We start from the raw sequence: 27,671 nt of genomic DNA, 5'->3' as shown, positions 1-27,671 counted from the left end.
CTGCTCTTCTTTAGCTTATCTCTGCATATCAGATTTTAAGCTAAAGAAATGCAGATCTTTTTGTGCAAAAGTTCACTTTAAACAATAGAAAACTTACGCATTTCTTCAATGACGTCTGGATCACATTCTCTGTATTTGTCTATTTCTGCCTTCAGCTGCTCTTTCTTCTGCTGAAGGGCAGCAAGTTCCTTTATTAGAGCTGCACGTTCCGTCTAAGGATTTAAAGTATGTTGGGCAATATAAAAAAAAAAGCAAAAATAAAAATCAGTAACTACTGCACAGAACATTTTAAAAACAACAAAAATACATAAATTCTAAAGCTGTTTTCCCTACTGCTTTCTGTCAATTAACCAGTTGAGCATTTTGTACATACTCAAAACTCTCAGCTACACTAAACAGTATCAAGTAAAAACTGGAAGGAAAAATTTAAGGTCAAAATGGACAAACAAAATAACAATTTTTTACAACCTCTGAACTTGAGACAAACTCCAAACAGAACTCTTGTTTGGCTTAAAGGTTAAATGATACTTAGGGATGCTAGTCTAGTAATTAAAGAAAGCATTACAGAAAAATCTACCACTCACACCTCCACAAGTTGATATGCTGTGTATGAACACCCTCTGAATTTATTTTTCTCCTTTTTTCCCCCCACGATTTAAGAGCAGCGACCTCAAAAAACAATTCAGATATTTATGACGCAGCAGTCTTTTCTGGGAGAGTATACAATATCAGTCTCAAAGATTCTTTTGAGCAATGAGATCAATATGATCATCAATACCATCAACATGAGCTCTCCCATGGCCAACAAAGTACATAATTCTAATTCAATCTGTAGTTACAGCCAAACACTGTGACTGGCTGATATTCAAAGGACTCATGATAGGGCACTGGGTAGCCTAAAAAAGCTAGATAGCACGAGTTTTTAAACCATCAGGTTTTTAGTCAATGGTAATTCCCACAGCAGCCCAGCAGTCTGAACTGGTTTGTTGGTTTGTTTTTTGGGGGGGGGTTTTCAGACTTCCCTAGTCCCAGTATTTTGCCAACAGTCTGGATTCAGCACATTCTGAAAATGCAGATTGAAAATGGAAAGCTTTGAGACCCTGGGGTTGGGAGGGCAACTGCTCAGAGACCCACATTGTGATCTAGATTTCTCAGGACTTCTTCCTGTTGTATAATCCTGAATCAAAATGTTGGAAGCATCAGCCAACAGGACTTCCAGGACCAACAGCTTTTTGTGACTAGGGCAGGCGACATGGTGGAGAAGCCCAAGTCTCAAACAGTCTGACAAGCACAACTGAGAAACCTACCTGTATTTCCCTGATGACAATCAAATCCAGAGTATTTCTATAAAACATTTTGAATTGTAAGATTTGGCACTTTGCTACAAAACTGAGTTCCATCTGAAAGCTTCTGACCGCCCTTGTTTATGCATTTATTTATTGGAGGTTTAAACCACTTTAGACTCAGCATCTCAAAACAAATCAGCAACTTGAAGTATTTCTAATATGCTACTTCATATGTATGGTACACATGAAGCCTAAATATTATTTTGCAGCATTAACAGATACAGCATGCAAAAAACACCGAGTTTACACGGCTGCTCAGAATAGTAATTTAGAAATTTAGATTATAACTAAGATTAAAAAAAACAAGACCCCTAACACCTAAGTTTGCAGTTACTAGATTTGGCAGTTGAGCAACCACTGGAAAGTTTGGTATCTATCTTTGAGTAGTTCAAGATTTAAGTCTGGAAGATTACCAGACTGCAGGCAGTCACGCACTTTCACAGCCATGGGGCAGCCAGTTGTCAATATTTTACTCATTACTGCATGATCAACTAAGGAATAATCTGTTTGGGTTTTTTTGTCCCCTTCTCATCTCCAGTAATTAGAATTCTTGAAGGATTTCCAACTACAATATTAGCAGTTACAATCCATGCATACTTGTAGCCCTGTTTCCTGGTAGGAATGCCTCCCCCCATAAAGCAACTTACAGTATCTTCACGTCCAATTTTTGATTTCTCAATGCTTTTTTGTAAAGCCTCTTTCTTCTGATTGCTTTCAGAAAACTGATAGATGAAACAAAAAATGAAATAAACCTATTTCTGAAACATATATCAAACATACATACAGAATGTGTATACACAGAAATACATTTAGATGAACAGGTGGACATATGTATTTATAACTTTTGTAATAAAAATAAACAACATAAATACAAAAGCACGCAAATATAAGTCTGAAGTTCTGAACCACAGAAAAGAATTAGAGGAAGCAACCTGAAGTCTAAGACATTGTCACGAGCCAATGCCAGGGGTCTACATTTTCATTCCTGTGGCACATAATCTTGTTATGCACTGCATGTTCAGCATGGGGCCAAAATCCTATCTCATACCATAATCTGGCATCTCTATACAAGGGACTCCATGACATAGATCTTTTCAATTAGATGATTGCTTCAGTCCTTTTCCAGCTCTTCTTATTCAATGGAAGAAGTGACAAAAGCTGTAGCAGATGCACCTGCTCAGCTGCTGGTAGCAGTCTTCCCAAAATCCAGTATGCCACTGGCATGGCCGCAATCCCTTTTGCATACTGGTGAATAGAAGCCTCTCTAGCTCAAAGGCCTCTAAAGTCATGGCCCCCTTTTTCTGTGCTGCACTTGCACTGATACATTTCAGAGTTCCCTTCCTTCAGGCCTGAGGCAGAAGAACATCACAGAAGTCATACCTCACAGAGCTGGTGTGAATACTCCCTGCATTTTTCTTTTACTCCAGGAGGAATCACTCCTTATGAGAGATTCCTCTCCATTAACCTGTCACCCATCTTGAACCAGGCCCTTCCAGTTTAGTTGGAAGTTTTCCAGAGAAACTTTGGAAATCCTCAAGCTGAGCAGGATGTATGACTTTCTCCTCAGGGACAGAATACTCATCACTAGCCAAAGTACCTTGAAATATGAAATGGGACGAGTAAGAATGCAAAAAAAAAAAAAAAAATTCTAAAAAATATAGTTTGGAAAGTAGTTACTGCATTTGAAACCAACCAACACAAAACCAAAAACAAACAAACAAAGAAGAAACAAATAGTATACTTTGCAAGTACTCCCTCTTTGGTGTAGCTTTAAAATGTTCTTAGCAACAGAAGTTAGAAAACTAGTATATCAGACTAATTGTGAAGGCAATGAAGGTGGCTGCTATAGCACAGGCTTAATTTCCCCAAAAACCCTCACATGAAGCCTCCACTTCTATATTCCCTTCCTCACTGAGCGTCCAAACAACTGGAAGAGCATTCCTAGACATTTCTTGCAATCCCTGATCTTGGCAATTTAACCACATTATTTATCTACCTGGAGAGCTGAAACACCACATTAACACAATGCAAACAGAGCTGTTATAGAGCTATAATCAGTTCTCAATTTCTATTTAAACTCACATTCATTCCATATTTTCAGAAGTACATATGAAACGTAAATGCATGATGCTGCCAAGTCTTAGAGATCAGCCATAACAATAAAAAGAAACTCCATACTGGTGGTCCACATAGGTTAGGACTAACCCCAACTGGAGCTCACTGGGTTTAGGGATTCCTTTTATAGCTCCATCTTTAAAAATTACTCACTCCTTCTGTATGTGTTAATGCATGTGTGAGTATACAAGACAAGGTCTCCTTTCAAAAAGACTGTTTTCATTTCTCTTTATGTAGAAAACTGCACTAACGGTAAGGCATACATGATTTTGGGAAAAATATCTCCAGCTGTTTGCTCACTGCTTCAGTGCAAGTTACCACAGAGGCAGTGTGGGTTTCAGTATGTGGCTTGAAGTACACCAACATCTTAATTTTGGTGCACAGTTAAACAGCACTCTTTCTGGGCTTTCCACAAAATTGATGTAACGTTAAGTATGTTAGTCCCCATGTTATGCCATACTAACTGGAAGTATGCTGTTCAGAAGAAGACAAGGACTTGTGTGCAGTTTGCAGTTCCTGAAGCCCAGGGAAGACAAACACAAGGGCACACATTGTTCAGTATCTCTGAACAAAGAATTTTTCTGAAACAAAACTCAGAGAAAGCAGAGAAGTCAAGGAGCTTATCTAGGCCCATATACCACAAATGCAAAGAATAAGCCAATTCTTTCTGCAACAGAGGTGCCATCAAGATGTTGCTTTCTCTGTTTTTTATTTAATGAGGTTAGGAATGTTTCTGCATTCTCTAAGATGGAAGCACAGAAAGAGCTCTCAGGAAGTTAAAATAAAATCATAAAAGCTGGTTTCCAGCTTGGAAGCATGTTTCACAGTATGGCATTTTATTATTTGCTTGGTCCTCTATATTCCACAGCATTTAATCATGAAAGATACAGTAACAACAAACACTGAGAAATACAGAAATTTCTTAGATTCTGACCTACATAACACAATGCAAGGTTGCCATGCCACATGATTACAAGATTAGAAGATCTTCCTCTGTCTAAAAGCAATTATTTATATACAATTTTATTCAAGATTTTTGCTTTCTTCTCTCACAGATTTTAGTTTCTTGGCTTTTTTTTTTTTCAATTTTGTCTTCACAATCCAGAATTTACAAAATAAAATTGCAGCTCTGTGTATTATTTAGAAGTCACAGTGGGTACATTTCCATGACAACAAATAAAAGATTAGGATAAAGAGAGGAATAACAGAAGCAGATGAGATACCGAAAAAAACCACACATAAGACAAGGATGCAAAGGGTGAGAAACAGATGGCCAGGGTCTGTGCAAGGAATCTATGACAATGGGAGAAGGAAGGCCTGGATAAAGTGATGGGAACACAACTGAAAATAACTGTACATGAAAGAAGGGAAGACATTCAGCAAGGAGCCAGAGGAAGAATAAATACAGATGATACAATACTTAATTTTGAGAAGAAAGAGCAAATGGCAGATAACAGGTTATAGGGCATTAAAAGGAAAAAAAAAAGCAGAATTTGCAGGTGTTGTGTATGCATGACAGCAGAGGATCACATCTGGCCAAATGCAGTGACTTACTATCCCACTCACCAGCTGCATAAAAGCCTGACTGCAAAGGAGAACAGTACCAGATGGAACATTTCAATCCTTGGAGCAACCTTGGGACATTTTTCAAGGGAAATGGCAAATAATTTCTCAAGGAACATTAATCACCCTGAGAGAAATCTGAGTCCTGCCAAAAGGGGTGAGATTGATCTGGAGAAAAAGATACTTATTGTCTCACTTGTATGTTTCTTAAGAGAGATGTCTGGTCTGACACATGAACCATCTTCTGCCATAAGTGTAACTGACCAGGTGTGGAAAAAAGTACAGAAAGAGATACTCTACTGTACTAGAAAGTTCCATGTCTCCAGTCTGTCTGACTCCTCCGAAACAACACATGATTAAGCAAGATGTAAAAAAGCTAAAAAAAATGTAATCTAAGGGAAATCTGTTCAAAGAAGGAGAAGAGACAAAGTGATTAAAAGTTAAAAAGTAAAAAAAAAAAAAACAAACCCACACACGGAAAAACTCCACAACAGCATTTCCAGTGTTTGCAAAACACAGTGAAACACGGTGAGAGCCTATGAGATGATGGACTAATGAAGTAACTAACTAGCATCTATAAAACAGGAGCATTGGGAACAGTTTACGTAATTTTACAGACCACTGCGGTCAATTGACTGATCACTGGCCTAGCTTTGACACTAATTCAATCCAAAGACCCCCAAAGGGATGTTCCTTCTTACTTTCCAAGGTCTCACAACATTTACCTACACATTTGTGCAGCGGTTTGCATGTGCTCAGTGCTACATTCCAATGATACCCATCAGTTCCATCACAGGCCTTGGGGTCTGGTTTGCATCAAAGGACACAGATTAGATGCAAACAGGTAATTTATAATATACTATGCATGCATTACTACTAGGGTTCCACTTTGGCAAGTCTGTGATGTACATTTGGAAGAAGAATGTTTAACCTGACACAACAGCAGCAGGGTTTAGTTCTCTTCTCAAATGCTGCTTGATGCTGTCCTAGCTCTACACAAATGGATTTTTTATTCTCCAGCAAGTTTTTGTTGGTTGTGCTCCTTCTGGTTTCCCATTCCTAACCACTCTAACCACCAATAAGCCACCAAACAAGTAGTTTGTCTCCCTAACATATTAAAGTATCTACAAACCTGGTGTAAGCCATGCAAACACAGACCCTAGTATGTACACTGGACAAGAGTCAAACCAAGGTCTCATATGCTCACCACCAAGAGCATTCACAGCTGTTATCCCACTGTCATTATGGTCTTAAGGAGAACTATCACACACTTAGTTTTCTTTCAGCCAAAACACTCAATCAAAAATAGCATTAAAAACTACAGCTACTGTGAGCACCACTCACTGTAGCACTACAGAAGAATCCAAGATACCCATTTTTTAAATGTTTGTAACTTTGCAAAGTTGTTTACTTTCGTTTTGGAGCTCTCTGTGCTTTGTCTCAGGCCAGAGGCAAGGGCTCAATTGCTTTTAGCTTAAACAAAAGCAGTTCAAGAGTTTTAGGATGCCATTTGCAGTAAGTAGATGGGTGTACTTCTTTCTTATGTTAAACCTAACCCACCACAGAAAAACTTAAATGGAATTGACAGAAAGTGCTTCAAAGCATTCATATAGATTTTAGAGAAAGATAAAAAATTCAAAGCCAGAAAGCAGACCAATACTATAAAATGCAATGTAAAAATGCAAGGATTAACAGCCAAAGAACAAGCTGAAAATACTGGAAACAGACCTGTTGTGTTAAAAGGCACAGACCATTACTAAAGGAAATCGCTCAGCAATCACTGTTGCATAAAACAATAAAACTTAAAGAGGCAAAATAAAGCACATCTATGTGTGGATGTGCTTTCTAAAGTACTACACAAAGTAAGGATCCAACGGCTTATTTTATATGTACAGTCACAAATGCATACCTTCCAGGGCCTCTAAAGACACAGAAGTACACTTCTAAGTTAATTGATTATGTTTGCAGTGGAGTAGAGTACTGCTGTGAACTGCAGTACTGTCACCTCTGCTCTCAGGATGCCTGCCCACCACTCATGAAATGACATTTTTGCATATAACCCATCCAGTGAACAAAACTTCAGTAGGAGCAGGTTCCAGGTTCACTGGGACTTTAATCAGGGATGCAATGTACTCACAGAGAACCACAAACAGAAAACACACACTTGTTATGTGAACACAACAAAAATATTGTATTTTTTTCTTTCCTTTTAACATTTGTGAAAGGAAAAGAAGCATGCCATGTCTTACCCCAGGTCGTTACAAGTCACTTCCGCAACAGGAAGCAGGGAATAGAGTCAAGAAAAAAGCAATGCAGAGTAAGAATTTTTAACTCTGAAATTGAAGAATAGACAACAAGATTTTTTTTCAACAAGAGAACACCATAAAATGGATGGAAGACAGACTGTAGAAAAAGAGGAGAGACAGAGTGAGGGTCCATCAAATTTCTGTATTTAGATTTTTTTTTTTCTTAAATACTGCATTATGTACTTGGAGAGACATTCAATACAAGAACCCTCTTCTCTGTATGCATGCTACAAATTTTACCATAAAAAGATTACATTTAATGAAATTTTTGAGTCAGTTAAAAAACTTGAGAGAAGGCAGGGAATAAATATAATTTTCTAGAGAAAAAGGAGACCCCCAAACAAGTTATATTTGCTATCCAAAATGAAGGGCTGGTGCATTGACTCTTAAGTGAATAATACTTGTTCCAAAATATCACAATACTAATTCTGCCAGTGTGCAAGTTCTATCTTGTTAGAGAAGTACTGGAGAGGTAACAAGGAAGTATTTTTTGTTCTGGATTGTAAATTATGTCAGTGATTTAAAAAAAAAATAAAAAATCAGACACTCAGGATAAGTGAAGGTTATCTCAGGGAACTAGTTCAACAAATACCTGATTCTCAAAAAAAACTGTTTGACAAAACACTATAAAGATTCTCAGAAAAAAAAAAAAATCTCAAGTTAGATCTCTGCACTCGTAAGTAGTATTGATCTGATTTGCTCGAGTATTCATCTGGCCCCTCAGTTCAAGAAAGGCAGGGAACTGCTTGAAAGAGTCCAGCACAGAGCTGCAAAGATGATGGAGTGAAACATCTCCCTTATGAGGGAAAGGCTGAGGGAGCTGGGTCTCTTTAGCATGGAGAAGAGTAGACTGAGGGGCGACCTCATCAGTGTTTACAAATATGTTAAAGGCAAGTGTCAGGAGGATGGAGCCAGGCTTTTTTCAGTGATGTCCAGTGACAGGACAAGCAGCAGTGGGTACAAACTGGAACACAGGAGATTCCATGTAAACATCAGAAAAAACTTCTTTACTGTGAGAGTGACAGAGCACTGGAACAGGCTGCCCAGAGAGGTTGTGAGTCTCCTTCGCGGGAGACATTCAAAACCCGCCTGGACACGTTCCTGTGTGATGTGCTCTAGGTGATCCTGCTCTGGCAGGGGGGTTGGGTTAGATGATCTTTCAACGTCCCTTCCAACCCCTAGGATTCTGTGATTCTGTAATACTGATTTACTTGCCACTTCCACAAACACAATCCATTTTGTGTTTCAAGATTAAATTTAGGCCTATAACTGACATATTTAGCATGCTAGCACACGACAGTGAGACTGAAATCTCACATGGTATATTAGGCATGACTCTATTCTCAGATCATCTTGAGTATGAGTCCTTCTTCCTGCAATTGCTTTTGGATAAAGAAAACAGAACATGCAGGGTATCCAGAAGAAACAAATGAGAAATTCTCCCTCCACTGGAACCCATCCATGTACAAACCTGATATTGCTAGCTGCACTTATTTGAAGATTATAGTATATAGTAAACCCCTCTACATCAGAAGCAGCTTTTAATTCAACTATTTTCCATAACAGTTAAGTTTAAGTCTACTTAGAGAAGATGTCTTGTCATGAGCTTTTGGTTTTGCTTCATTTATTTTTAACACCATTTGGTGAGTACTGGCAATGCTAAAAAAAAATAACCACTCCAGGCCGATCTCCTTAATATTCAAAAGGTGAAAGTAACAGTTGTGCAGGCTGAATGAAAGAACTTAGTTTCTCTGGCTGCTTTCAGAGTTGGCAGAATTGACATGGCCTAAGGGATAGATGGCTGTCTACTCAGATACAAATATCAAGTATGCCCAGTGAACCTAAAAAAAACCCCAACAAAACCAAAAAAACAAAACAACCACAAAATCTGAAATGCCTCATTTTTCAGCCCTGTTTCACAAATGCAAGCAGTCTTATAAGGAAAGCTGAAAGAGTCAAAAGGCATTCACATGAGTGACAGAACTATATAAAAATTTATTACCTGGACATGAACGATGCTTGTTAGTGCACATGAATGTATTTACTACACCTAAAAAATCCAAGCTGGTTGTTAACAGGTCTGTTCAAGGCAGAAAGAACACTGAAAAAAAATATCTTCCCTTGGAAAGAAAGGGAGAAAAAAAAAAAGCTAAAAAATTTCCCAAAAGGGATTTTAAAGATTGTTATCCTAACCAGCTGGTCTGTACATTGACAATGCCTTCAGGGACTGAGCACAGACAGTCCAAGTTAAAATACAATATTCATCTCATATTCCCTGAGCTCAAGTCCTGCCTAAAGACTACAAAAAACAAAAACGTTATTCCACAGACTTTTAAAACACCAAAATACTACACTGAGATATTATCAGTAAAATAAAAAGCCTCAGTAAAACACATCTATCCAGTTTCAGAGTTTTGACACCACTCTCACATATTCACTTTTTATGCCAATTTCATCATTTTAAAGTAATGCTTAGACAGGTAACAGTGTCACCTCCAGTTCCTCATACAAAGAATAGTCTTTGATGGAAATAACACGTATTCAACAATAATAAACTGTTTGACAAGAAAGACCTTTCCTCTGAAGGTTCCCTGCTTCAAAATAACTTCACACGGCTTGTTTTTATTTCATCCCTTTCAGAAGAGAAAAACGTTATGAAGTGAGACATACATAACTGCATACTAGTATTTTTACTTCTGCATGCATGCTAGTTTTCTGAAATAAAATATGCTGTATTAATTTAATGACAACATCTTAAGGTGAAAGTCAAAGTTCAAGTTAAATAAGATTACAACTGACCATTTCCATCAAATCCAGCTTAGCAAGTACTATTGCCTCCACCTTATCCCCAGGCTGGAAACTCCTGGCCTTACAGCAGAGGCAAACTTACAGTGCAGAACATCTAAGCCTTTAAACTTTCTCAGGGTGCTGGGTTTCTGCTGATATGCTGAACTGACACTCAACCCATGCCACCTACTGTGGAGCATGGGGAAATGTGCAGGGCTGCATCTGTGTCGGATTTCACTGGGCTTCTGGAGCAAGAGCCCCAAGTTTACTCTGAAATGCAAAGAAATTTGGAGTAACAGTTTCACTGCAATGTCAGAAAGGGATGCAGCAGCCAGTATGCAAGCCTCTTCTAAAAGTAAAAGTAAACTGTGTGGTGGCATTACCTAAAAAATTCACAGTTTCACAGAAGAAAACTGTTAGAAAAAGCTAGTATTTTCCCCATATTATATCAGAATGAATGTATAATATACACTACTAGGACACTGTAACAATACATCCTTTTCAATGTAGTAAGATTCTTTCTTCAAACCTACTTTATAATCTTTGTAGCCCCTACAGAGCCAGCTTTTTTAAAAAAAATTCCTCTTAAATCATGCCGGTTTTAGCTGATGCTCAGCAAGAAGGCAGGAAAGGAAAACCTACACTCCACAGTTGTCATCAGTCTAGTTACTTATTAACACCTAGTAAAAGGAAAAGCAAGAAATTCAACTAATGAACACCAAATTATGAGGTTGCTTAATTCTAACAAGGCCTCCAGAGCACCGTATTTTTCGAAGTCTGCCATGACAGCACTAACTAAGCATACCCTCCAGGGCTTTGTAGCATGCCATTAAACATAATTCCAGAAGGCTCTAGTAAGTTACAACATTAGAAGAGTATTCTCAGCTGGATATTTTAGGACTTACTATGTCCAGAATGATTTCAAGACAAACATTTTTTAAATGCAAGATGCAAAGAGATAACAAAAACCCTGGACTGCTTCAAATAAAACTTTATTAGCCTCTTCCAAGAGAGTGCTCCAGAGAATAAGTTTTACAGGATCAACAAACAAACACATATAGATCTAATCCACATATTCTCAATGTTTAAATGATGCAAATTCTCAGCTGCTTGTGTTTAGGATACTTCTTACTGTTACAACTTCCACTGGATGGTGTGAAGTTAGCTGGTCATACCATACCAGCTTCACAGTTGGCCATTTCTTTACGTGTCTAGTCATTTATTGAAAAGAAAATACACTTTTATGAAAGGCTTCAAGCTGAAGATAGGGAGGGGCCACTAATGGTCTCTGTTGGGAGAGTCATTACTACTCAAGATAAAAAAACAAAACAAAACCGAAAAAAAAAAAAAAAAAAAAAAAACCAAACAAAAAAAAAAGGCAAGACAGAAGAGAATGGAATCACCCAGCAGACTGGGGCTACAGACTATCAAAATAGCCAGGCCAATCCAAGGAAGACCAAATAAGTAAACTAGAAAGCTAATGAGATGTCAAACATCAGGGAAAAAGGGAGGCCTAGTCTGGACATGGGAAGACTGCCATAACTGCTCAGTCAACACATTGGGATCCTGCCTACATAATAAAATAAGAATTAAAAGAAAGAACGCTTCAGCAATTAGACTTGTATTTTTCCTGGAAGGGACAACTTACTATTTTTTCTGCAACCTAATGAAATCATAAGCATACATATTAGAGAAAAAAGTCCAAATAAATAATTCCTAATATGCAATGCCATGCTTAATGGAAGAAAAAAACAATTATCAGAAACTCTCCCCAAGTCTGTTTCTGACATGTATCTTGAAGACAGGACAGGGAGAAGCATAGAAAGTCCATCTTATATCTTGCTCTGAAAAGATTGTTTAATCTTTGTTGCAGTACAAGGTGACACCATCCTGCTCTCAGCCTCAGAAGGCAGAGCAGCTACAATATTCTTTGCTGGTAAACTTTCTCTTGCAAAGCCTAAGAATACAAAACAATAATAACCCACATGAAAGCAACTTCACAATAAATAGCAATTAACAATAAAACAGTGTAATAAACTGTTTTGAACTGAACAGTGAAATGAACTGTCACAAAATCAGACTGGAAGAAAACTGGTTGTTTCTCCAAGCTACCAGCAGTCATACTAACAACTGCAAGATCTTTTAAGAACTTGGTGCTTCAGGCCTCTGTGAAAAATACTACACTGTGCTGGGACAATCCTCTATGACCTTATGTTTTGAGCATATATCCCTATTCTACTGAATTTCAGATACTCTTTGATGTCACCAAGAACTACTGAAACTGCTTCTACCTCCCTTCAGCCTCACAGTGTGAATACTAAACCTGCCCTATATGACTCTAGCCAAGATCCCCTGTCACAATGGCTATGGCAGACAATGTGCTGGAGAGATGGGATGTTCCTTAGGGCTTCTGAGGGTTGTGGTTTGCAGACTCATCAACTCTTGGGTGAAAAAGGCCTCACTATTACTAGTTACTTTAATTAATAATTATATTTTGACAAAATGAGATGTTTATGCTTAGCATAACAATACTGGAAGTTTAAGGTCTTTATTAAATGAAGAAGCGTGTAAGCAGAAATATAATTTATTGATGATTTTGTTGATTTCATGGCATGCTTAAAATGAGGAGACTGGAGGTAATTCAAAATTTTAGAACCTGACTGCCAGGAAAGCATTGATAAAGAATAAAACCACATCCTTTCACCTTTTCTATGGAAGGAAAAAAACAACCAAACAACACACTCTCACAGTAAAGCTTCCACAGTTCTCTCAAAGGTGAAGTTCCATTAAAAATTTATCCACTTACAAACCTTGTTAAAAAGATATTTCTCAATCCACACCCCAGCTCTAGTTTCCCCATCTCATAGCCGTACTGATGCAAATATAAGCCCATCTAACGAAAATGCAACCCCTGACATCTTTTCCTTTTTCAATTCACAGCTGCATAAGCATAAGCAAGAGATAAAGAACAAGCATCTGGCAGAAAGCATGAGCCACTAAGAGCAGCCATGCCACTGCAAAACAAATCAATACAAAATCCACAGGGACCTACTTAGCAATTCTTATTCTGTGAGCTATCAGAGAAAATAAAAGTGCAGCAAATGCTACACAAGCTAAAGATATTTGCTGTCCTTGCTTTTCAGAAAAACAAGTTGTTCAAACAGTGACCCCAGTTTAGAGAGCAGCACCAAGATCCTAATCCTAATCAGATCAGCACAAGATCTGCCATATGTGTCAGTTCAGGGGTTAGTGCCCCTCTCCAAATACCTGCCCCCACAAAAGAAATTCGAAAGATAGGGGCAGAGGGACAAGCTATGTCAACAAAATCTTTATTTCAAGCTTTGGATTTTAATTGCCATCTCTCTGTATAAGGGGATCACACTGATGACATAAAAATCCTTCCTGAAAAAAAATATCAATATAGGGTATAAACAACCACTGTGAGGTGTAACTTTAAACAAGACAAAACTGGCTTGCTCTCCCTTACAAATACCAAGACAGACCTCTTTGCTTACCGAGTCTCCAAGTTGGGGTGTGGCACAACAGTCACTAAAAAATCCGAAACAAAAATTGTATCAAAAACAGTTTCTAAACCAGCCTCCGCATGATCACAGGCTTTATAAGATGCAGAGAGCTACAACTTTGCTAAAACACTGTGAAGCACCAATATATGCAGGCAAAAGGTCCTATAGCAGGCCCAACTTGTCAAATGTAAGCCTCAGCATTATGAATTAATGGGAGAATGCGCATTTTGGAGAAGCTTGTTCTGTTTTTTCACATTGTTTTCAAATGTCTCTGTTCAGCATTTGGATTACCCCTTTCCCTCCACTACTTACCCACACCCTCAAAGATACAGTCTCCTGGTAAAAAGCTTTAATTGCAGTATAAATCAAACTGCTAAATTTTTAAATGTTTAAGAAAGGCAGCTTGATTCTGCCTTTTAACTGCTGAAGAAAGAGACCAACTCAGGTAGTTAACAAGTGATCTGGATGAGACACAGAAAGGAAACGTTTCTCAGCACACCACAAGCTGTATACAGCAATGATCAAAGGCGGGCAACAGAAATGGTACAATAGCTTACTTTTCTTCTCTGCTTTGCATGTTCTGACAAGAAGTTTTGTGATACTTGGTGACTAGATTTAGAAACCCTTAAGAAAACTGTATGTGTTTGCATCAAGAATACAAACACTAAAATAGCTAATTTGAACTTACAGACAGAATCTGTTATCTTGTAAAAATGTTCAGAGAGCTATTCACTGAAAATGCCACCCTTCCACTGTGTCAACAGAGAAGTTATTTTCAGCTATTGAAAATGTTTATCCTTGAAATGCTGAAACATTTCCACTCTCATCATAAAAGCAAGGTAATGAATATAAGTATTTTTAAGGATGTATGGCACAGTCTAAAGAGAGCTCAGATCAGTAAGCCCATGTTAGGAGCAGAACTTGCTTTACAAATAAAGATCTGGTAACAAAACTATTTCTTTCAACTGGAACAGTTTTATATTGCAAAAATGTTTATACCCGCATAGTTTACTTCCTACACAGAAATAACCATAAAAAAACTTCACAATACAATAACTCCATCATAATAATAATAATTCCATAAAAACAGGTGGGTTTATGTTTAATAATGTAACAGTACTTTTAAAGCAGTACAGCAAATATTTGTAGATAACCCCTGGATACTTATGGTGGAGCATATTATGCAGATTCTGCAAGGCACTCCAAGGAAGATATTCATCAGGATATGCAGGAGACCTGCTTGATCAATTATCTTTAAAATTCATAATGGGACTAGGCCCAAGTGCAAAGATAATAAATACTAATGCCTTCATTCAACTACTTAGCTATAATATGGAGCATGAGCAAAAAAAAAAAAAATTATCCAAGAGCAAATAATTTGCATTCAACAAGACAACAGCATCAGGGTGTTTGGTGAACAAAGCAGGAGTCTTGGCACGTTCAATTGCTCAGTTGGCACTTATGTTCTGGCAGAGTAAGTAGCTTGGTCTAAAACTTTAGTGACTATATGAATAAGTTGAGTAACTTTACTAGGAAACTCAGTTAAACTGATCTCCTGCTTCAGACAAAGGAAACTGATGTAGGAATCAGTGAATTGTTACTACCAGTCAATACAACTGAATTCAAGCCTAGTCATGCCAGAAGCTAACACCATGCCTGAAAGCAGTACAAGCACATCCAGCTGAATCAATTAAGTTTTCAATGTCTGGACTCATTTGAATTCTGAAGACAAAGGCAAAGGAGCAGAGAAAATTATCAGTAGGACAAATTAGTATTAACCAAGTCTCGTTGCACACAAATTACAGTTTATATCCATGACACTTTTAGGTAATCTGAGGTGCTGAAAAAGTTACTCAAGATACAGAGCAAGTCAGTGGCATAACCTGAAATTAAAGAGTCAGTAATTTTGATGACCCATACAGTACCACAAGAGCTATCTCACACAGCATTTTCCATCTCAGCAAAAGCAGCTGTCTGAAAGGTTGTCAATACATGATTCCAGTTAATGATAGAAAGGACTGCAGTACTTCCTCCTTACTGCCACAGACCTCTGAATGTATTACGGGATCATAAAAATGACATGAATTAGTAGACAAGGAGAAAGGAAGTGAAAGTTCTAGCAAGCCTTACTCTTGATCTTGAAAACTGCAGCAGATGCATCAGGACAGAGTACCAGTACTCTCCTCCCTCTGCCAGATCCACCCAAGCAGACATCCAAAATGCCTTTGGATGGCCATCTAGAGCACACAGGCCGGTAATGGAAACTTGGAGGGCAAAAGGAAATGTTGTCTAAAACAGAACAGTGGACCAAACTATTTCAGTTTAGTAATGAGTGAGATTTACAAGGAATAACAAAAAAGCAAAGAATAAGTGACAAGGTTACCTCTCAGCTGGTCACACTACACTAAGCATAAACAAGAAATTCCAGCTGCATTGATCAGGCTACTTAATCTGCTTCAGCAAGTCTTCAGATTCACAAACTGCTTTTTCAACTGATTTGGAGGAACATGTTTTTATAAAATTAATCCGGAGCTCTAAAGAAGTAGCTGAAGTTGACAATGCTATATATTCACAATACAGCAATGACAACACTAGATCTATGCCTGAAGAAAATAATCTCTATAAAAATGTTCAGATGCTACCAATAATTTTGCATCTTCGATGAACGGCCATAATGCTAAATAAACATGGGAAATGTTGGCAGTGTTGTGGTGCAATTAGACCATAAAGCTAGTTTACTGATCTTATCATGTACTCCAGTAAACTAACAAACTTTCCCATGCCAATTAAAATAAGAAAAAGTTCCTAAAAAGTAGGAAAGAACCAGATCAATAGAACAGCAGTGTTGTAACAGAAGATGACTTGCTCTTCTGCAGAAGATAACCAGTTTGGTCTTACCTCCTAATAAAAGTGCAATATGGGAATACTCAAGTACTCACAAATTAAGCTACTAATAAAAACAGACTGGAAAGTAGAATGGCCATAAGTAGGAAACACTGCCACATTTACTTGGAATATCCATCTTAGTCCTCTCATGGCTCTTAGATCATAACCACATGATGGCCTACATTATGTAAAAGACACACAAAAACATATGCCACGTAAATATTTAGAGGAAGTCCTTAAATAACGTTTTGCATCACGAATAACATGCTTTCAGCAGCAAGTAGATGAGAAGTCTTCTCAAGCTGCAACAAGAACAACCTCCAAAACTACTCCGAAGTAATAGCATAATAATGAGACAGAACGTCATATTGTAAGTGCCAGGTGATCCCTGTAGGAAAATCTCTGCGTATGTGTGCCCATGCACATACACACATGAGAGAGCAGGGTATGAAAAAGAATTATAGGAGGGTATGAGGAAAAAGCAAACCCATTCAGGTAATCAAGTACTTTGCTTTAAAATAGATTTACCTGAGTCTCCAGTTCTTCCAGTTTACGCTTCCTGGCATGAAGAGCTTTACTTGGAAAAGCCCAGAAATAATTGGAAGTTCCAATTCTATCAGTGTCCACCATGCCATCATCAACTAAGCTTTGCAGAATCTCTTTCACTGACATTGAGGCTAAAAAAAAAAAAAAGCAAAACCATCAAATTAAAATGGCATACTATCTAAACTGTGGAGAATTATGACTACCATAGCCATAACCTACTGTATGAATATATGACTCTAATGTCAGCCAGCTGGACAATTTCAAGAAGACACCATGCTTAATGCTTCACTTATAGGAATCAACCCCTTCAAAATCAGCAATTTATACATAAAAGCTGCCATCTATACTGTCTGCTACAAGATGCCTGTAGAACACCACTCACAAGCGTCATAAAACTTACATGCACACTACAGCACAATATCAAAACAAAGTCGAGAGGATACTTGAGAAGTTGAATTGCAAACTTAATTCTAACATGGATTAACTTTTAACTTTTTTTATTAGGAGTGTAATTACATTTTACTTTGAAATGCTTATCAAAGCACAGAACAACAGCAGGCACATCAAAACCATCTGTTTACAAACTCAGGAGGGACAGATTTTACTTTTGATTATATTCAGTTCCAACAGAGAAAGCCACCTTCAGTCAGAAGGATACAAAATATTTCTGAACGTAGTTGCTCATTTTCTAGCAAACGCGTGGTATAATTCACATTTTAAAAATTATACCTGTTCAACACAGCCAAATAGTTATTATTCTCAAGTGTTGTAAACTGTTGAGCTAATTAATGTTTTTAGTGTCTGACTTCCAGTTTCAAATCTAAGGAGATTCCAGATCAGGAACATCCTGTCTTACGGAAGCTATAGGCTGCGTGCCAGCATAGGGGCACTTCCAGAGGTTAGATGGGTTTTTTTTTCAGAGTAACTATGTTTTAATGGTTTTTAAAACCTCTATGCTACAGATTTTTAAATATAAAATTCCATTGCTTGTACTTGCTATTTTGCATCCTCTTCCTGCAAATTACAATTAAACATATGCATTTACAAACCAGTCAGCATCACATCTCTTCAGAAGCCTATGAGTGCCTCTGTCAGCTGCTGACATAACCAAAAAACTCTGTTTTGCGATACTCACACATGCCTGCAGTTCTTTCAACAAGTTCTTGTGCTCTTGCAGTGCCATAAAGATATGCTATATAAGGACAGTGGTAACTACACAAACATTATACTTTGTCCCCCTTCCATCAACGAACACAGGAAGGAAGCAGAATGAGGAACACATAAAACAACTCAGCAACTTAAGATAAATCCTCTTGGACCTAATCCTAAACCAATGGATCTCATCAGGAAAGCTTTCATTGAAAAGACAAACCCTTTCCCTCTACAGCTGTCCAGCCATTTTTCTGGGGGAAAAGCTCAACAGAACATTGACCATGTACATCTGGATTGGCATTTTAAGAAAAACCATTACAGACACAAACATACATTTTAATCGTCTGTTCACTACCTATGTACATATAATGATTTCAAAGACTGAAAATCACTGCAAAGCACGCATCTCAGAGCCTAGTAAAAACCCCCATCTCATGTTTTAGTGGTTAACCTGGAGTTAGCTGTGACATTTTAATAATCCCCTATTTTGGCCCTAACATGAGTGACAAACATCAGCAAACTGAGATAGGAGTGTTGATAACACTTTTAAAGCTACAGCCATTGACCATCGACCACCTTACCTTTCTGTCTATTTTTTCCATTATTATTACAGTCACAAACCTAAAATGGTTGCCAGGAAAATTTACACTGTATAATCTGTTCCAAGAATTATTAATGGCTCAAGAGAAATAACTTACTAATCCCTTTTTCTTTTGGAGCAATCTTCTCTATATCCTTCAACTGGAACACATCTTTCTGTGCAAAACATAGAAGAAACTAGTTTCAAATGACAGCATCATCCAAGCCTGAGTGTTTTGGTTTTTTTACACTAAATCAATGCCAACAAAAGCAAGAAATACATTGTATGTTTATGTTTTGCTAGGGAAACAGGTCATAGAATTAGAACATTCTGAGAATTTCGGGGGAAAAAAAAATACTATTATTGTAACAAGCCCTGTTCTTTTCTTTCATACTCTTAAGTCACCATATTTTGCCTGAAATTAAGACTGCAAAACCCTTAGGGGAGACAGAGCCAAGGTTAGATTGTCAGCACCAGATGCACCATGCTGCTCAATTACTCCAATATCACAGCCATTTTTTTAATAGGTAAAACACTCTGAATTACATACATCATCAATACAATTGTAGTTCTGCTTTTGGATCTCCAGGTTTCTTCTCCGCCATGACCTCTTCCACATCTCCTCTCATCTTTTTTAACACTCAGATTTCTTCCTCCCATAAATGGTAGAGAGATACTTTCTAATCTCTTGCTATCTTCTCTTACAGTAACAGACTCAAAATTAGGAGATTTGAATAGGAAGCAAGTGAAGCATTTACCACCACCTCTGCTTCTTTGTGACTTGGCTCCACCTGGTGATGTGCCACTTACTCAGAAGCTACACGAATGAAGCACTGTCCCTTTAATTCATACATCAATGACACATCAGTGAAATGCATAGCAGGATACACAAAGTTCATCTACATCTACAGTTAAGCTCATTTCAGGACCTATTTTTCCACTGATTTAAATGCAGGACAATGACAAGTTACTTACTGTTTCAAAAAAGATCTCCATCATGCGAGTTCTCTTCTCCTCAAAGCTCAGACCTTTTTTCTTAGACTAGAAAAGGAAAAAACCACAAACTACACAACACATTCAGGCATTTAAATAATTACCATCCACTCAGAATTGAAATCTATTTACCATCCTTCAAAATACCTTACCATAAATCCCAGACTTTCTGATAAACTACTTCCCAAAGAATCGTTACACCAAGCTAACACACCTGCAGTCTATTAAACTGGTGGATCTGTAAGTTTGGAGCTGACCTTTCACACTACCAAATCCAGCTCAAGCCTCAATGTTTCTTGGTATAACCAAAAAGTTCCTTGTTTTACCTTACTAGATTTAAAGTGGATTTATATCAGTTCTCAGCAACTCACCCAAATGTTTAACAGTGCTTAAAAAGATAAAAAGGAATGTCTTTTGGGTTTTTTCTTTACAATTGTTTTTTATCTTGTGATACAGTGATACAATAGTGTGAGATGTAGATCACTTAGGGTTTTTCAAAGAGATAAAGCACATTTTGAGGTACTATGTCTTTCTTCAAAATTCCTACCCAACTTTATAATTTCAAGATCACATTTTAAAACTGTGTTTCTTTTATTTATTTTCTTGGCAGTTGTGCAACCAAGCAGTAAATAACAAGGCTTGAAATAGAAGCAAAAGGCAGAAATTACTGCTGCCAAACTGCTACCAGTAATACAAACAGAAATATCCTCATCATTTTCAGAGACCCTATTTTAACATGCCATAAATGAGGATATAAAGTATTCCACAGAGAACTGGAGTTTTATTAATAGCATTTAGCATAGTCCTCACAACAACCCAAAAGCAGTGGCCATAAGGTGACTTGGGAATGTTTCCCCTTGCTCCACTCCCTCCTGTGCAACCTGCAAGACCCCTCGGTGCTGTGTGCAGCTACAGGAAACTGAATTGGGGAAGGAAAGCGCAAAATAGGATGTTGGCAGAAAAAGGTCTAACTTAAAAAAAAAAAAAAAAAAAAAAGGAAAGCATTAATATTGGTTGCCCTTGAGTCAATGGAAATGCTCAAGATGCTTTGAGAGAGATGACAAGGGTTTGTTTCCAAGCCCTGACAGAAGGGAGTCAATACCATTTTTTTACTTCTTAACTGCTGCTTCCTCCTTAAATAAATCACAGTAGGGCAGCATAAAATTTAAAGTGTGCATAAAGAGCAAAACAGCCAGATTGATTTGATTTTAAAAAACAAATGGAAAAACTAGCTAACATGAACAGAAGCACTTCAGTACAGTATATAACAAAAGCACTAAGAATATTTTTAAAGTCTCCTCCCTCCTGGTTTAGCTAGAGGTGCCCTACGTCAGTACTGACATCAAAGCTGTCTCCTCTGACTTCAGTATATGGCAGGATTAGAACCTGGACCCACCACGTATAAGGAAGAACAGAAAACAGACTGATCTTCAGCTTCTTTCTCCTTGCTTCCCAGACACCTCAAACCTCACTACTAGCAACGTAATCAAACCCCATTTGTGCACGATGTGCAATTTAAGCGTTTCTAAAAGCACGTGCTTATTAGCTATGCCCCTGAGGCACCAGGTTCACAGCAGTGCTCTGACAGAGAGAAGTAACTAATCAATGTGTTTTGTAGATTATTTTTTTTTTTTCGCATTTATTTCCACAATCTCTTCTGCCACTTTGCCAGGTGTTTCACACCATGTATATAAAACTCAGCAGCTACATCACAGACTTGTTTTGGTTGGAAAAGACCTTTAAGAGCATCAAGCCCAACCATTAACAACCCACCACTGCCAAGTCCACCACTAAACTGTGTCCCTAAGCACCAAGTCTTTTAAATACCTCCAGGAATGGTGACTCAACAGCTTCCCTGGGCAGCCCGTTTCAGTGCCTGATGAGCCTTTCAGTAAAGAAATCTACCTTCATACCCAATCTAAACCTCCCATGGCACAACTTGAGGCCGTTTCCTCGTTCCATCACTTGTTACTACAGAGACAGGCACCCACCTCACTACATCCCCCTTTCAGGCAGCTGTAGGGAGCAATAAGGTCTCTCCTCAGCCTCCTTTTCTGCAGGCTGAAACAAGCGCAGCTCCTCCAGCAGCTCCTCCCGGCTGTCGCTCGCGGTAGCGAAGGCAGCCACAGGCCGGCAGTGCTGTTAAGCCACCTGGCACACCGGGAATTCCTTCTGCTCACTCCCAACGCGGCCAGCCTGTTGACGCCTGGGCCCGCTCCCCCCGCCCTGCCTGGGTGTCTCGGCGGGACTGGCAAGCACCGTGCTCACCCCAAGCTACTGCCCTGCCAGGTACCAGTTACATTTCCATGGCTCTCCATGAAACCAGACCAAAAATAAGAACAGAAGCCGGCGCAGGCCATGGTGACGCTGCACCCCCAGACCCGGTGCGGCGGGTGTTTCTCGGGAGCCGCGCCGGGAGGGGCGCAGCCGGGGAGGGCCCCCGAAACCCCACGGGTGCCTGGCGGCCGCGGGGGCGCTCCCCGGGGACCACCGGGGAAGCTCCCGCAGAGGGAAAGCGGGGGGGGGCGGGAGACCGCTACTGGCACAGCGGCCGCTTCTCCGCCCCGGGCCCCGCAGCCTCGGGAGCGGCCCAGCAGGAGGACACTCGCCCCGGCTCACGCCGCCACCGAGAGCGGGGGGACGGCGACCAGGCCCGCCGCGGCACCCGCTTACCATGTCGCCTCCGGCGCGACCGAGCGGCGCGGTTTGATTTCGGCGCCCCCGGCAGGGAGGGAAGAAACCTCCGGCAGCCCGCCTGCGCAGCTCCGAGCGCCGCCCGCCCCGCCCCGCCCCGCCCCGCCCCGCCCCGCCGGATCCCGCCGCGGCCGGGGCGTGTGTGGCCGGCGGGAGGCGCGGAGCGGGCGCGGGGCCGGCGGCGGGAGGCGCGGGGCGGGAGGCGCGGGGCGGGCGCGGGGCCGGTGGCGGGAGGCGCGGGGCGGGAGGCGCGGGGCGGGCGCGGCGGGAGGCGCGGAGCGGGCGCGGGGCCGGCGGCGGGTCGGAAGCACGCCCAGCCGACATGAGGCTTAAGATAAAATCGAGGAGGGAGGGAAAAGCCAAAACCGATGCAAATAGACCTTGTATTCTGGTTTTTATCGCTTGTGCAGTCAGCCGGGGAACAGATCCTTGCGTTTTTATAAAGCAGTCGTGCCGTGCCGGAACGCCCGTTCTCGCTTCTCTCTCATTTTATTTTACTATAATAGCATCTTCCGTGGTGTTGTGGTGTTAGTTTAAACACGTTTCACGGGCGCCCGTGGAGAAGTGAAGCTTGGGAGCAGAAATCAGCTTTTGCCACCAGCAAAATTTTCTCTAGCTCTCATTTTGTCTTCATGTGTTTCTTAATACCGCCTACCCATTTTATATTTTGAGTAGAAAGTGCCATTTTCTTGAGAGATGTCGCTGCCGTATCTTCAGTGTACACTTGCTGTATTATTGAAATTAATAAAAATTAATGAAAGTTAGAAAAATATTTTAAACCCTGCTACCATTGGCTCTAACAATCAGGGGGAAAGCACTTGTTTCTGAATCCCTATCTACACCTGTAGGTTTGACAATCTGTGGGACACCCTTGATGCCTCCAGGTAGCAGGAGGCAGCGGGCCCCTGTGCCAGTGCTGCCTGCAGCATCTGCTGCCTGCTCTTTTGTTGTTTTCTCTGAGGTCCAGCAACAAAGGGAAAACAGGAGCACAGAAACGGTGGTCTTAAAGAATGTGTATTGTGCGACTAGTCCATTATAGGAGCAACAGGACATGGGGAAATAAACCCCCCTCTGCCCATGGAAGCAAAGGACGTGAGCAGAAATGGGGTTGCTTGAAATAGCCGTTTGTTGCGGTGACTTCAATTACTTACAGTTTGTTTTAATTATTGTGTTGTAAATTACCTTCCTTCAGCTGCAGCAGCTCTGGGAAGTTGCTTAGCAGGTTAACTGCAGTCGATTCATATGCCATACTAATTCTAGAGTTTAAATTCAAGCAAATGAAAACACTCAAGCTGAGCTGTTCCGGCAGTCCCCATGAAGATTTTCCATGGCCTTTGCAAGCTGCTCACTTTCCTGAGACCTGAGGTTCTCCCACGCACAGACCTGGCTGTGACCCTGTTCCTCATGCAGCAGCATATTACTAAAAATGAAAGGACAATATGAGTAGGAAGCTTGATACAAAACACAAAGCTTCTTGTTCTTTCATACTTCCTTGTTTTCAGCTCACCAACCTGCGATGACATTTGTTGGCACACCCCCTCACCTGTTGTGAGGGCTTATATTCTGTCCCCCTGCTTTTCCCTTCCTCTGGCCATGCCTCAAAGTGAGTTATGTCCCCAGACTCCCTGTGACAGTTGTTTCCCTCCCATCACTGTGACTTCCTCTCCCCCAGGATGTGGGCCCCTTCCTGCTCCTTCACAGCCTGAAATAAAACCAAGCTTCTCATCTATTTTTACCACTGCCAAGCAAACGGTTGCTGCGACATTTGCAAAGCACCTGTTGCAGCGTGGGTTTTCTCCAAGTGACACCTGTGAGTGGCAGAGTGGGTGTCAGAACTGAATATGCTACTGGGAGAAGAGGAAAAGGAGGAAGGGGTTTCAGAGGGACACTCGCACAGAAGTGGACTTGGGGCACAGATCTTGCATCAACTGTTCAGCATGCTTGTGATGCAGCAATGCAGCCATCATCCTGTCACACCTGGAAGCAGACTGGCAGCAAACACCCACCCAGGTCTCGACTCCAGATGGAGCCAGCACATGGCTGGAGCACACACCTGGAGCCACAGCTGGAAGGTATTCCTGGTTTCAGCAGTTGAAAGTGATCACAGAAACCAAGCCAACCCAGCACACATGCTTCCAAAACATTAGGTCACACTCTTGGGTGATGGTGGGGCAGAGGGTTCAACAGGTTTTCTCCACCCATGCCCCCTGGGAACAGCCAGGCTCAGCTGCTCTGCATGTGCTGACAGCCCTTTCATGGCCAAATGACTAGCCATGATTTTCCTCTGTAATAAGAAGTTCTTTAACACCTTCCAAATTTTGGAGCACAGGGGGACAGAGGTCCAAAGCAGAGGGAGAATACACAGGAGTATCTCACACTTGGTCATATGAGGGTAGTTTTCCATTAAAAGTGGAATAGGTAAAGTGGAATGAACTACTCCTAAGCTATATAAAGGTCTGACATTTTTAATGGGCTTCAAAATGTCTAAATATGGTATTTCACAAAACTGCTATTCATGTACTATTAATTTAAAAGCAAGACAGTGGATGGAAGTACTGTGGAAGGGGACTCACAACTGTGGCTTTCTATTAGAAGATTCTAGTTTCCCAGTGATATTCTTAAACTTTAAGAGTTTGAGTGGAATTTTTCTGCTAGGTGTCTGACTGAGATTTTTTAAGTACCAGCCAAAACAGTTTTTCACTGTTCCTGTTACAAATCTATAATTTAATTACATTCATAAATTCTGGTTTGAAAGGACATTAAAGTGGCAATGGCAGGCAGGAAGGTTAGGAAGTGAGAAAATGAAAACAGTCCTAGTTTAATTTTATTCCTTTCATATATATGCACCATAGTGCAGTCTAATTACACAAACTATTTTTTTAGCAGAAGGGAAGAACTCAAGGTGAATAGCAGATCAGTTTATTTCCAGAAAAGTAAAAGCAAACCTTCTGAGTCCCCCAGAGACCTCCTGCAACATCTGTATGACTGACAGCAAAAAGATGCTTCAGTAGAGCCTGAGGATGGAGGAGAACTCTAGGAGATGCTAACCCATGGGAGGCAATACCAACTCCTCTGAGGTCCAAGCAGTCTGCAGTAGAATGTGGCCAGGTATCAGGAAGCAATGTGATCCATGAGTAACCCATACAGGCCAGTCTCTGCAGCATCTGCTACCTCATTTCATCCTTGAGCGAGTGTTTGGACTGTAAAGACATTCTCCCTACAAACATCTAACCCAGTGAGAAATGCCAGCTGGACCTCCTCTAAAACACTGCTTCCATAGCTTTGCTAGCAGAGCTGCTGAAGCAAGCACTTACCAGCTAATTGAGGTGAGAAGCTTAAATGCTAGTTTTTTGGTAACTAGGCATTTCACTAAAAGAGCAAGCTCAGCCAACACATATGATGGCCAGCAGCCTTCAAGTGGAGGTAGCAATGTGCAGCAAGTGGCGGGTATCTCTTCCACCAGCACAGCTGGGGCCCGGGAAGAACATCTGTCCATAGAAATTACATTTGCTGTTCCAGTTCACTGACATAGTTTTGTCTGGTGCAAATGAGGGAAAAGTCACGTGAACTATCAGCAAAACTCTGCGAATGGTTAGCTGCAGAGCAGACCAGATGCATGTGAGAGAGAACTTTGGCCTAAGGAATAAAAAAATACTTTTGAACATTGAATAATGTATGAGCAGTTAGCACACTAAAGAGAGAGACCATGGTTATCTCAAGATGCACCCTTTGCTATTCCATAGAGTCACCATCCCTGGAGCTATTTAAAAGACATGTGATGTTTAGGGACATGGTTTAGTGGTGGACTTGGAAATGCTAGGCTAACTGTTGGACTTCATGATCTTAAAGGTCTTTTCCAACCAAAAATATTCTGTTTTGGTATTCCTGTCCCTTACATTGTTTCTCATTGGTGAGTGTGTTCTGTATTCCTTTTTACTGAACTTTTAAAAGATCCTGCTGCAGCATTTGGGTCAGTATTCAAGTAAGTACTGCAGGAAGGCTGAAGAGGAAGTTGGCCATTTACTGCAAAATTTTCCTGGTAAAGGTCAGTGTTCCCCAGTCTCAGCATCCTGCCTGCCTGTCTGTGATTTTGCTCAGTGGTGGAGAGCCTCTGCTGTAATAATCCAGCGGACAGAAAAAAATTGTAGCCCATCACTGAGAAAAGATTGGGAATGCAGTAAGAGTCTTGCCTATTCAGACTGTCTTTTTGCAGCTTCCAGGATATCCTGTGCCATTTCCTCTGTTCTTTGTGGTCTTTTTTGCATGGGAAGGAATAGGTGCTCTGTGACTCTGAATGTCAAACCAAGACTGCTCTGCTTCAAGCTGTGGGGGTTTTTTTAGCTGCCAGACTAATAAAGCCTTTTGATTCCTTTAGAGAGTTTGGGGGGAAAGATTTATGAAAATGTGTGGCTGCTCTGTATTTCAGTTGTGTCATTTCTGAGTGTCCTGCCACCAAGCAAACACACATCACCAGTCTGACCTCTCTTGTCCCCTCCAGAGAGATTGTTTCCAAGCCTAATGATGCATCTGAAGTTCTTACTTTGTGAGTTCCCAATCACACTGAGTTCTCAAAGGATTCAGGTTTGGAGAGTTCACCAGTGACCAAGATACACTTGCTATAAAAAACACGAAAAAGTTAATGTGAGCTGAAAATTTGTTTGCTGAGGGAAGAGTCAGATTAAACTCCTAAGGCAAATTTTCTGTTATTCTACAATAAATTAAATGTGGTTTTCCACAGCAGACCCTTAGAAGGTTGTAGCACAGCACAGCTTAAAGGTCTGTGTACTTCCACAATACAAATGGAAAAGCTTACTTCTTATAATCTTACTGCCAGCAATGAAAATGTTAATTCTGATGACTGACCTGAAGAAGGCTTAGTGGTTGGACTCGATGATCTTGAAGGTCTTTTCCAACCAGAGTCATTTTGTGATACTGTGAAGGCAGAGAGAAGACAAGGAAGCTCCAATTCCCCACCTTCTTCCCGAGAAGGATCTAAGACTCTCTTTCCTATGAGTCTACATGAGAGCTCACACCCTTGAAGCAATCACAGGGGTCTTGGCTTGTGACCTGTGCTGTCAGTGTTTCATTTTGGAAAAAATTACCCCTCTTCCTGCACTGTGGGGCTCTTTTTAGGGACAGTAAGTATGAGACATAAAAAATAAATCCTCAACCATGAAAA

The 27,671-nt window shown here is 40.3% G+C and overlaps 1 protein-coding gene across 1 annotated transcript in view; it reads right to left on the bottom strand.

The window, feature by feature from the left end:
- MND1 (meiotic nuclear divisions 1) overlaps positions 1 to 22,544 on the bottom strand; it is a 39,731-nt gene extending 17,187 nt beyond the window's left edge. Inside the window, exons 1-6 of the mRNA XM_051617861.1 lie at positions 22,472 to 22,544; positions 19,781 to 19,846; positions 18,924 to 18,981; positions 17,056 to 17,204; positions 1,994 to 2,068; positions 98 to 212 (exon numbers count right to left, since the gene is read on the bottom strand). Of these exons, the coding sequence (XP_051473821.1) occupies positions 98 to 212; positions 1,994 to 2,068; positions 17,056 to 17,204; positions 18,924 to 18,981; positions 19,781 to 19,846; positions 22,472 to 22,474 (466 nt within the window). The 5' untranslated portion in view covers positions 22,475 to 22,544. The remainder of the gene's footprint in view (positions 1 to 97; positions 213 to 1,993; positions 2,069 to 17,055; positions 17,205 to 18,923; positions 18,982 to 19,780; positions 19,847 to 22,471) is intronic.
- Positions 22,545 to 27,671: the final 5,127 nt, after the last annotated feature.

Source organism: Apus apus, chromosome 4 (genome assembly GCF_020740795.1).
Source record: "Apus apus isolate bApuApu2 chromosome 4, bApuApu2.pri.cur, whole genome shotgun sequence".
Classification (NCBI taxonomy): domain Eukaryota; kingdom Metazoa; phylum Chordata; class Aves; order Apodiformes; family Apodidae; genus Apus; species Apus apus.
Note: the sequence above shows the minus strand (reverse complement) of the source record. Positions and strands in the feature narration are given on the sequence as shown.